The sequence below is a fragment of the Babylonia areolata genome, chromosome 11, assembly GCF_041734735.1.
Source record: "Babylonia areolata isolate BAREFJ2019XMU chromosome 11, ASM4173473v1, whole genome shotgun sequence".
Classification (NCBI taxonomy): Eukaryota; Metazoa; Mollusca; class Gastropoda; order Neogastropoda; family Buccinidae; genus Babylonia; species Babylonia areolata.
This window is the reverse complement of record NC_134886.1, coordinates 24,000,459-24,013,221: the sequence shown is the minus strand read 5'-3', so window position 1 is coordinate 24,013,221 and position 12,763 is coordinate 24,000,459. Positions and strand designations below refer to the sequence as shown.

The following is a 12,763-nucleotide window of genomic DNA, read 5'->3' as shown; positions in this document are numbered from 1 at the left end:
GTTCTCACTCCATACAGGTGGTGTAGTGTTCTGCCCATGGGAAAGGCACTTTGTTCTCACTCCATGCAGGTGGTGCAGTGTTCTGTCCATGGGAAAGGCACTTTGTTCTCACTCCATACAGGTGGTGTAGTGTTCTGTCCATGGGAAGGCACTTTGTTCTCACTCCATACAGGTGGCGCAGTGTTCTGTCCATGGGAAAGGCACTTTGTTCTCACTCCATACAGGTGGTGTAGTGTTCTGTCCATGGGAAAGGCAATTTGTTCTCACTCCATACAGGTGGTGTAGTGTTCTGTCCATGGGAAAGGCACTTTGTTCTCACTCCATACAGGTGGTGTAGTGTTCTGTCCATGGGAAAGGCACTTTGTTCTCACTCCATACAGGTGGTGTAGTGTTCTGTCCATGGGAAAGGCACTTTGTTCTCACTCCATACAGGTGGTGTAGTGTTCTGTCCATGGGAAAGGCACTTTGTTCTCACTCCATACAGGTGGTGTAGTGTTCTGTCCATGGGAAAGGCACTTTGTTCTCACTCCATACAGGTGGTGTAGTGTTCTGTCCATGGGAAAGGCACTTTGTTCTCACTCCATACAGGTGGTGTAGTGTTCTGTCCATGGGAAAGGCACTTTGTTCTCACTCCATACAGGTGTGTTCTGCCCATGGGAAAGGCACTTTGTTCTCACTCCATACAGGTGGTGTAGTGTTCTGTCCATGGGAAAGGCACTTTGTTCTCACTCCATACAGGTGGTGTAGTGTTCTGTCCATGGGAAAGGCACTTTGTTCTCACTCCATACAGGTGTGTTCTGCCCATGGGAAAGGCACTTTGTTCTCACTCCATACAGGTGGTGTAGTGTTCTGCCCATGGGAAAGGCACTTCGTTCTCACTCCATACAGGTGGTGTAGTGTTCTGTCCATGACAAAGGCACTTTGTTCTCACTCCATACAGGTGGTGTAGTGTTCTGCCCATGACAAAGGCACTTTGTTCTCACTCCATACAGGTGGTGTAGTGTTCTGTCCATGGGAAAGGCACTTTGTTCTCACTCCATACAGGTGGTGTAGTGTTCTGTCCATGGGAAAGGCACTTTGTTCTCACTCCATACAGGTGGTGTAGTGTTCTGTCCATGGGACAGGCACTTTGTTCTCACTCCATACAGGTGGTGTAGTGTTCTATCCATGACAAAGGCACTTTGTTCTGTCCATGGGAAAGGCACTTTGTTCTCACTCCATACAGGTGGTGTAGTGTTCTGTCCATGGGAAAGGCACTTTGTTCTCACTCCATACAGGTGTGAATAGGTACCTGCCTTGGGCTGGGGAAGGTTAAAATGATGGAACAAGAAGACTGGGCCCCACCTTCAAACCTTCAATTGGCAGGCCCTAGACACAGTGGATTTGGACTCACTGCCTAGATGGCCATAAGATGGAAAGGATAAGGAACTATAAACTTTAATAGTTTACATACACACAAAACAAACACACAAAACCAGAACAACAAACAACAAAATGCAAAACATCAAAAATAAAGCACAACATGACAGGGACTTGGTGGAGGACTTAATGAACTGAACCGGTCAGGACTGGGAGAGGAAATTGCACTTCCATATTTGGCTTCTCTGAGGCAAACTTGTCCTTTTATTGTGGGCTTCTACTGTGCACACTGGTCTTTATGTTGCAGGTTCGTATTATAGCATACAGATCTCCATATTGTGGGCTTCAATTGTACAAATTTGTTTTCATGTTGTGGGCTTGTATCAAGCATATTGTGGGCTCCTATTGTAAAAAAAATTGTCTTCATATTTTGGGCTTTCATTTTACAAATTTGTTGAGATGTTGTGGGTTTGTATTATGAAAATTTTTCTCCACACTGTAAGCTTCTGTTATGCAAATTTGTCTTCACATTATGAGCTTCTGTTATGCAAATTTGACTGTGTGTCACAGGCTTCTCTGGAAACAATGTTTTCACGTTGTGAGCTCCTCTAGAAACTTTGTCTTCATACTGTGTGTTTTCTGTCAAAGATGTGAGAGGATGTTCAGAATAATCTTCATTGTTAAAGTGAACAAAGAGATAAGAGACAAATTCTGCAATGTGAGATCATTGTCAAATCCTTTCAATCAATATACTCAATGTTTTTCAACACCACCCCAATGCTATAAATATCAATGACAAAGACTAAAAAATATAGAGGAAATTCCAACATGGGACATCACTACACTAGTCAAAAAGTTCACAAATCAGCCCAGCACAGAACACACACCTTGGCCGTCAGACTCTGCCCCTCCCTCTCCTTCTCCTCCTTCACCTCCTCCATGCCCTGCTCCAGCTCCTGCAGTTTGAACTCCAGCTCACAGCGTGTCTCTTTCTCCGTCTGGGCCTCCGTGCGCAGCGAGGACAGCTCAAACTCCTGCTCCTGGTTCAGATCCTGCACTTTGCGCTCCAACTCCATCCTCTGCTTTCTCTCGTCCTCGTACAGGTCGGCCAGGCGACACTTCTCTGCCAGCCTCACCTCCAGCTCTCTCACCTGCACACAGGTGGCAGAATGGTTAACACGCTTATCTGCCAGTGTCTGTGAGGGTCTGTGTCTAAATCTTGGTCTCTGTGAGAGTCTGTGTCTGAATCTTGGTCTCTGTGAGGGTCTGTGTCTGAATCCTGGTCTCTGTGAGGGTCTGTGAGGGTCTGTGTCTGAATCTTGGTCTCTGTGAGGGTCTGTGTCTGAATCCTGGTCTCTGTGAGGGTCTGTGTCTGAATCCTGGTCTCTGTGAGGGTCTGTGTCTGAATCTTGGTCTCTGTGAGGGTCTGTGAGGGTCTGTGTCTGAATCTTGGTCTCTGTGAGGGTCTGTGTCTGAATCTTGGTCTCTGTGAGGGTCTGTGTCTGAATCTTAGTCTCACCCTTTTTGGCTAAGTTTGACTGGAAAATCAAATCAAGCGTCTATTCAATTGGGTGAGATGATAAACCCAGGTTTCCGTGTGCAGCATGCAATTGGCACACTTGTAAAGAAGCAATGGCTACATACAGTGTTGTCCTTTTTTGTGTGCAGCATGTAATTGGCGCTCTTGTAAAGAAGCAATGGCAAAATAAAGTGGTGTCCTTTTTGCAGTATGTAATTGGCGCTCTTGTAAAGAAGCCATGGCTACATAAAGTTTTGTCCTTTCTTGTGTGTACCCCTTTTTTATATATTATAATTATTATTTATTTATTTATTTACTTATTTATGTACGCTTATCTATTATTTATCCACCTTTTTTTTTCTTTTTCTTTTTTTTCTCAAGGCCTGACTAAGCGCGTTGGGTTACGCTGCTGGTCAGGCATCTGCTTGGCAGATGTGGTGTAGCGGATATGGATTTGTCCAAACGCAGTGACGCCTCCTCGAGCTACTGAAACTGAAACTGAAACTGTGTGCAGCATGTAATTGGCGCTCTTGTAAAGAAGCCATGGCAACATAAAGTGTTGTTCTTTTTTGTGTGCAGCATGCTATTGGCACTCTTGTAAAGAAGCAAAGGCAACATAAAGTGTTGTCCTCTGGCAAAATTCTGTAAAAAGAAATCCACTCTGACAGATACACAAATACATATGCATGCACTGGAGGCCTGACCAGTGCAATGGGTTATATTGCTGGTCAGGCATCTGCCTAGCACATGTGGTGTACAATAGAATATGTCTTTATTACCAAAATCACAAGGAATAATAAGGGGAGGTGTACATAAAAGGTACAAACATGAATCGTACCATATAAGTATTTGTACAAACGCAGTAACGCCTCCTGAACTCTTTCAGTGCCATAGGCGACTTTTGTAGACATCAAGGGGTCATGTCGACAAGACTATTTTTCACACTGTAACAAAGCTCCTTAACTCTTTCAGTGCCATAGGCGACTTTTGTAGACATCAGGGGGTCATGCTGACAAGACTTTTTTTCACACTGTAACAAAGCTTGACAGCTGCAGCCAGTTTCCTGCCAAGAGAATGCTGACTAACCTTTGCCCCCTAACGGAGCTTGACAAGAACAAGTCCTCTGTGTTGTTTTGACATGAACCGAAACCTGTGACAAGAACAAGTCCTCTGTGTTGTTTTGACATGAACCGAAACCTGTGACAAGAACAAGTCTTCTGTGTTGTTTTGACATGAACCGAAACCTGTGACAAGAACAAGTCTTCTGTGTTGTTTTGACATTACAAGTCCTCTGTGTTGTTTTGACATGAATCCAAACCTGTGACAAGAACAAGTCCTCTGTGTTGTTTTGACATGAACCGAAACCTGTGACAAGAACAAGTCCTCTGTGTTGTTTTGACATGAACCGAAACCTGTGACAAGAACAAGTCCTCTGTGTTGTTTTGACATGAACCGAAACCTGTGACTGACAGCACTGAAATATTTGACACTGGGGAGTGTTTTTCACACAGAAACTTGGCGGCCAAAGTTCAGAAACAAACTATTTTTTTCTTAAGCTGAAACTGAAACTCACCTGCATCTCCAGCTCCGACTTGTTGCGGAGCTCCTGCTGGAAGGAGGATTTTTCCTGGAGTGTTTCCTGCAGGCGTGACTCAGTGAGGGAGAGCTGCTCGGTGAGTGAGGACTTGGCTGTGATTTGTTCGTGATGGGCCACCTTTACCGCCTGCAGTTCTGACAGTGCGTGCTGAAGCTTCACTCGCAGGTCGTCTATCTCGCTGGTCAGCCTGTGCAACGGAAAGGGGGTGGGGTGGGGGGTGGGGGGGAAAGAAGCAACAATGTCATGTGGTGTTTGTTTTGGGAGCGTTTCAATAAAATGATGCTTGTCAAAAGCAACGACGTTAGGTGTTTTTTTGTTTATGGGGTGATTTGGTAAAATGATGCTTGTCAAAAACTACAATGTTAGGTGTTTTTGTTTTGGAAGCGCTTTGGTAAATTGATACTTGTACAAAGGAACAACATTACATGGTTTGTTTGTTTAGGGAGTGTTTTGGTAAAATGATGCCTGTCAAAAGCAACAATGTTACATGATTTGTTTGACTTTTTTGTTCTGGGAGTGTTTCGGCAAAATGATGCTTGTCAATAACAACAACGTTACATGCTTTCTGTGTTTCGGGAGCGTTTCAGTATAATGTTGCCTGTCAAAAACAACGACGTTACATGCTTTCTGTGTTTGGGGAGCGTTTTGGTATAATGATGCCTGTCAAAAACATTACATGCTTTCTGTGTTTGGGGACCGTTTCAGTATAATGATGCCTGTCAAAAACGTTACATGCTTTCTGTGTTTGCGGAGAGTTTCAGTATAAAGATACTTGTCAAAAACAATGTTACATGTTTTCTGTGTTTGGGGACCGTTTCAGTATAAAGATGCCTGTCAAAAACAACATTACATGCTATCTGTTTTTGGGGACCGTTTCAGTATAATGATGCCTGTCAAAAACGTTACATGCTTTCTGTGTTTGCGGAGCGTTTCAGTATAAAGTTGCTTGTCAAAAACAACAATGTTACATGTTTTCTGTGTTTGGGGAGCTTTTGGGAAAATGATGCTTGTCAAAAACAGCATTTCATGTGTCATTCTGTTTTGGTGACAACCAAGCTCCTCACATCCTTATGCTTTTTTTTATGAACTTTTCTTTCTTTCTTTTTCACAAGCTCGTAAATTCTTGTTGTCACACATTTGATTCGCTGTTTGTTGCAAGGATTTGACATCCCCCAGAGCGCTCAACAACATGAACACTTCCTTTCACAAACTCCTAACATCTTGTTGGGACCCTCTTGTTTTTGACGATTCTCATTTCCATTTTCTGCTAAATCAAGCTCTTGACTATTACATGTGCAAGTGCTTGTACTCTCTGTTTATCACCCTGATGCAATGATACCATTTTTTTATGCTTAACGTTCACCAATTTTTCATGCTAAACGGTCACCATATTTTTCACGCTAAACATTGACCATAATTGTACAAGAGTGGGGGCAAAAGAAAAGAGATATAGGTTGAACAGAAGTGTTGAGCATCAGTCGGAACACAAGGTTGATAACTCAACAACTCACCTTTTCTCAGAATCCGTATGAGCTCTCTGTGAAGTTTGCTGCATGACAGACAAGAGATTCATGTTTCAAACACTAAGTAAAGAATCAAGTTTTAAACACTAAGTGTTTAACAAAATGAAAAAATAAGCAAACATTTGTGAATTCTAACTCACATGCATGTGCGCGCGCACACACACACACACATGCAAACACACACAGACTCAAACATACACATACATGCAAGCATGCGCAAACACACACTACCCCCCAGCTGCTACCCCCCCCACCCCCACACCTGTCGATCAGAATCTGTTCAGTTTTCCGTGCCTATTCACACACACACACACACACACACACACACCTGGCTGTCGATCAAACTCTGCTCAGTTTTCCGTGCCCATTCCAGCTGTGACTGCAGCTCACTCAGCTGGTTGGTAAGACCCGCGATCTGCTCCTTCAGATGTGTCACGATCAGCTGAAACAACACACCGCATCCTGTGTACTGAAACAACACACTGTGTCCTGTGTAAGGGAAAACACACTGCCATGTTATGTGTACTGAAACAACACATGACTGTTTCCTGTATTCACCAAAGGTTTAATAATGTTATTTCTGAGGTAACATGAAAATGACAAGAGTATAAGGGACTCACCCTGACACCAGATTAAAGTGATACTGTCTGCTTGTTATCTGCTCATGTTTACCTTATACAGCACTGATTCATATTGTGTAAGTGAAACTGATGTCATTTGGTGAGTTCTGTTCGTTGTCGATTTGCATATCTTTCCATAATTGCTTATTAACCCTCCCCCAAACTCCCAATATATTTATATATGCCCATGGCCAAAATGTATTAAACATTCATTTTCATTCATTCATTCACCCTGTGTACTGAAACAACACATCACTGTTTCCTGTATTCTGAACAACTCATGCATCCTGTGTATCAAACAACAAACCCCATCATGTGATACTGCACACCACATCCTGTGTACTGTGCACTGTGTACTGTGTACCTGTGGTGACAAAGGACTGAAAGCTGTTGAATGTGTGTTGTGTGTTATGAAAAAACACATCGCACTCTTTGTACTGTGAGAAGCAATGGAATGTGTGTTGTGTGTACTGAAAAAACACATCTTTGTACTGTGAGAAGCAATGGAATGTGTTGTGTGTTCTGAAAAAACACACCTTTGTACTGTGAGAAGCAATGGAATGTGTGTTGTGTGTTCTGAAAAAACACATCCCACCCTTTGTACTGTGAGAAGCAATGGAATGTGTGTTGTGTGTACTGAAAAAACACATCTCTGTACTGTGAGAAGCAATGGAATGTGTGTTGTGTGTACTGAAAAAACACAACACACTCTTTGTACTGTGAGAAGCAATGGAATGTGTGTTGTGTGTTCCGATAAAAACAAATCACACTCTTTGTACTGTGAGAAGCAATTGAATGTGTGTTGTGTGTACTGAAAAAACACATCTTTGTACTGTGAGAAGCAATGGAATGTGTGTTGTTTGTACTGAAAAAACACATCACACTCTTTGTACTGTGAGAAGCAATGGAATGTGTGTTGTGTGTACTGAAAAAACACATCCCACTCTTTGTACTGTGAGAAGCAATGGAATGTGTGTTGTGTGTTCTGATAAAAACAAATCACACCCTTTGTACTGTGAGAAGCAATGGAATGTGTGTTATGTGTACTGAAAAAACACATCTTTGTGCTGTGAGAAGCAATGGAATGTGTGTTGTGTGTTCTGATAAAAACAAATCACACCCTTTGTACTGTGAGAAGCAATGGAATGTGTGTTATGTGTACTGAAAAAACACATCTTTGTGCTGTGAGAAGCAATGGAATGTGTGCTGTGTGTTCTGAAAAAATACATCACACTCTTTGTACTGTGAGAAGCAATGGAATGTGTGTTGTGTGTTCTGAAAAAACACATCCCACTCTTTGTACTGTGAGAAGCAATGGAATGTGTGTTGTGTGTTTCAGCCTATAAGGTGCTACTTATTTACTCTGATGCCTGCGTCATTGGCTGCTTGCGCCCTGTCTGTGTCTGGTTAACAAAATTCTGACTGCTACTTGGGGCTAACTGTCACAACAAATTCAAGACATGACAACATCGTTGATCACACATAACGCTCATAATCTTGAACACTTCAGACTTACCACTGTGCGATTTGACATAGTTCATGTTCACCATTGAATCAGATTGAAACAAAATCACATATTACAAGAAATTTCAACTGAATGTCATCGCAGTTTGCCCTTGAAAAAACAGCAGTGTCTGAATGGCGGATAAATTCATCATGGGAAAGTAAAGGAAAGTAGAATTCAAAACATAATGGTGGACCGTACTGAAAACAGGGCGAGCAGACTGAATTCTGATTGAACAAGCTACTGAACTGGGGCTTTTCAACAGAGTACTGTCGACTGAAGGCTGGAAAATTGTAAAAAAAAATATATATATATATTATTAAAAAATGTGTAAAAAAAAAAAAAAAAGCACACAAAAGCAGCAAATAAGACTATTAAGAGAGCAGACAAATGGGGCAACACAGCCAAGTCAACAAGCGGATGAAAACAAAGGATACCGATCCAGTTTTACAAAGAAGACCTCACAACTCAGAAAACAACATCAACTGTTGGCACAGCCACAATGGAGGGCTTTCCCTTTACACAGATGCAGCGTATCTGATGTGTGTGTCTTAGTCATGCTCAAAATAACTATTTTTCTTTAAATCAAAGGCGTGCAGCTCCTTGTAGGCCAAAAAGTATGGTTCTGTGTACCTGTGCTGGCAACGCACTGAAAGCTGTTCAATGTGTGTTGTGTGTAAGGATCAGTATGTAAACTTTTATGTTGAACTAACAATAAAGTATAAGGAATGGCATGCGTGCATGTGTGCGTTCGCGCAGGCACACACGAGCGTCAATGTATGTATGTGTGTGTACATATATAGGCATGAGCATAAGTTAGCAAATTTGAGTGCGTGAATATTTGTACGTATTCATGTACAAGTGAATTCATAAGCACAGGAGTGTGTGTGTGTCTGCCTGCCTGTATATGTGCATGTTCACTTTTTTGTTTATCCCACACTGCTTGTCACACGATTTAAAAGAAGCTGTCTGCTTACATGCTGTGCATGCAAATCAATGAAACCAAAAAAGAAAGAAATGAAGAAAAAAAGCGCAGTGTGCTGACCTCCTGTTTGGACAGTTCTCGGTCGGAGAGCCTCAGTGCATCTCTCTCCACCGTCACTTCCTCCAGCTTGCTCTGCAGCTGCTGGTTGTCCTTCTCCAGCTGCTCAGAGGTGCTCGATATCCGCTCACGAGTCTCCTGTGCTGAGCTGGAAGTGAGTTTCAGTTTCAGTTCCAGTTTCTCAAGGAGGCATCACTGCCTTCGGACAAATCCATACACACTGCACATCTGCTACACCAGCAGGAAAACCCAAGATATTAGTCAGGCCCTGAGCGCTACATGTGTGTGTAGCAATCAACCCAAGATATTAGTCAGGCCCTGAGTGCTGCATGTGTGTGTAGCAATCAACCCAAGATATTAGTCAGGCCCTGAGTGCTACATGTGTGTGTAGCAATCAACCCAAGATATTAGTCAGGCCCTGAGTGCTACATGTGTGTGTAGCAATCAACCCAAGATATTAGTCAGGCCCTGAGTGCTACATGTGTGTGTAGCAGTCAACCCAAGATATTAGTCAGGCCCTGAGTGCTACATGTGTGTGTAGCAGTCAACCCAAGATATTAGTCAGGTCCTGAGTGCTGCATGTGTGTGTAGCAATCAACCCAAGATACAAGTCAGGCCCTGAGTGCTACATGTGTGTGTAGCAATCAACCCAAGATATTAGTCAGGCGCTGAGTGCTGCATGTGTGTGTAGCAATCAACCCAAGATGTTAGGCGCTGAGTGCTACATGTGTGTGTACCAATCACCCCAAGATATTAGTCAGGTCCTGAGTGCTGCATGTGTGTGTAGCAATCAACCCAAGATACAAGTCAGGCCCTGAGTGCTACATGTGTGTGTACCAATCACCCCAAGATACTAGTCAGGCGCTGAGTGCTGCATGTGTGTGTACCAGTCAGAGTGACTTTCCTCTTCATGGTCAAGTCAATTCAAGATTATATTCCATGATGGTAAATTGGATAAGCAACAATTGCTTTTTTACATCAAGCCATCAATGAAAAAAAAAAGAAAATGTAGGAGAGAGACAGAGAGAGACACACACACACACAGACGCAGACAGACGGAGAGAGACACACACACACACACACACACACACACACAAAGAGAGAAAGACACAGAGAGAGAGAGAAAGAAACAAGCAGATGAAAAGCAACAACAACTAACAAAATGAATATACATATATACAGGAATATCGTGATAATGAAACACACAACTGCGTTTCTATTTCAAACACACACACACACACACACACACACACACACACACAACTGAACACAAATGCTCCGACATAAGTACACCATGCCCATTCCATTCGCATGCACACATTCCCTTATATACTACAAAATCCTTGCCAGCACAAGCATATACATAGGAAAACACATGTGCCTCTGCTGCTCTACAAATCTTCAGTCCTAATCGCCTGCTTGAGAATATTGTCTGACTGGATACATGAACTGAACAAGCATCAAATGGGATGTCAGTTTCGTCAATGTTGCTGTCATTCACAAAATCATCACACAAGAGAGATCCATCTCCACTGTCATGCCCATCCATAATCATTAGCACTGTTTGCAAAATCATGTAAATCCACTATCTTTTCTGGACAAAGTTTCTGACACCTTTTTTTTTTTTTGCATACAAAGCAAATTCCCTTTTCACACTCACTCCATGTGATCCAGTTAGATAATTATTATTGAGAAGAAAAGAGTCTTCAACCTGACGTATGCTCATTTGAATAGTATTTTATCATCCAGGCACATCAACTAACCTTCAAGTTTTTGTTCACTCCAACCAAACTCCAATAAAGGACAAATCATACAGGACATCAATATTGCAACACTTTGAGTAGGACATCAGCTGACATCTTATGGGCACTAAACAAGCACTGAATCTTATCATGAAATGAGTTTTCAGTGTCTGTTCATCAAATCATCCAGAGTGTAAATGTTTTGTTAATCTTTTTTTTTTTTTTAACCCTTACACTGGGTATCAACTGCTTGCTTTACTTTAACCCTTACACTGGGTATCAACTGCTTGTTTTACTTTAACCCTTACACTGGGTATCAACTGCTTGCTTTACTTTCTTTTGGACTACCTATGATAGTAACAATAATACCAGCTGCAGTTATCATGTAACTGTATTGCATTGCATTGCACTGCATTGCATTGTACTGAACTGAACTGTACTGTATAGATCAATCACGCAAATGCGGATCCTCTGTGTCCAGACTCTGGAAATGAAAATTAATGTTTTTCGTGTTGTTGTTGTTGTTTTGGATAGGGGATTGTGTGCATGCATGTGTGTTAGTGTGTCCACTTGACTTGATTTTTGTGTGTGTCCAGGGCTCTGCACAGGAAGGTAGAGTCCAATCCTCCCCTTCCGCCGTTTTAACCTTCCCCAACTGAAGTCAGCTTCCCATTTATATCGAAAGTACACACTGTCAAACAACCAAATACCTGAACTAAAAGTTTTTGTTATTAAACAACCACTCACCTGCGATAAAAAGTATACATCATTAAACAACCAAGCACCTGACCTGAAAGTATACACTGATAAACAACCAATTACCTGAGCTGAAAGTATTTATACAACCAATCACCTGAGCTGAAAGTATATCTACAACCAATCACCTGAGCTGAAAGTATATCTACAACCAGTCACCTAAACTGAAAGTATATCTACAACCAATACAACCAGTCACCTGAGCTGAAAGTATATCTACAACCAATACAACCAGTCACCTGAACTGAAAGTATATCTACAACCAATCACCTGAGCTGAAAGTATATCTACAACCAGTCACCTGAACTGAAAGTATATCTACAACCAATACAACCAGTCACCTGAACTGAAAGTATATCTACAACCAGTCACCTGAGCTGAAAGTATATCTACAACCAATCACCTGAGCTGAAAGTATATCTACAACCAATACAACCAGTCACCTAAGCTGAAAGTATATCTACAACCAATACAACCAGTCACCTGAGCTGAAAGTATATCTACAACCAATACAACCAGTCACCTGAACTGAAAGTATACCTACAGCCAGTCACCTGAGCTGAAAGTATATCTACAACCAATCACCTGAGCTGAAAGTATATCTACAACCAATACAACCAGTCACCTAAGCTGAAAGTATATCTACAACCAATACAACCAGTCACCTGAGCTGAAAGTATATCTACAACCAATACAACCAGTCACCTGAGCTGAAAGTATATCTACAACCAATCACCTGAGCTGAAAGTATATCTACAACCAGTCACCTGAACTGAAAGTATATCTACAACCAATACAACCAGTCACCTGAGCTGAAAGTATATCTACAACCAATCACCTGAACTGAAAGTATATCTACAACCAATACAACCAGTCACCTGAGCTGAAAGTATATCTACAACCAATCACCTGAACTGAAAGTATATATACAACCAATACAACCAGTCACCTGAGCTGAAAGTATATCTACAACCAATCACCTGAGCTGAAAGTATATCTACAACCAGTCACCTGAGCTGAAAGTATATCTACAACCAATACAACCAGTCACCTGAGCTGAAAGTATCTGTAAAACCAATCACCTTTGCTCAAAGTACACAT

General features: G+C 42.0%; 1 protein-coding gene across 3 annotated transcripts in view; it reads right to left on the bottom strand.

Moving 5' to 3' along the window:
• Positions 1-12,763, bottom strand: part of LOC143287616 (uncharacterized) — a 91,836-nt gene that overhangs the window by 47,620 nt on the left and 31,453 nt on the right. For all 3 annotated transcript variants that reach the window (XM_076595735.1, XM_076595736.1, XM_076595737.1), the window contains exons 11-15: positions 9,168-9,312; positions 6,327-6,440; positions 5,987-6,024; positions 4,452-4,662; positions 2,247-2,510 (exon numbers count right to left, since the gene is read on the bottom strand). In XM_076595735.1, the coding sequence (XP_076451850.1) occupies positions 2,247-2,510; positions 4,452-4,662; positions 5,987-6,024; positions 6,327-6,440; positions 9,168-9,312 (772 nt within the window). The remainder of the gene's footprint in view (positions 1-2,246; positions 2,511-4,451; positions 4,663-5,986; positions 6,025-6,326; positions 6,441-9,167; positions 9,313-12,763) is intronic.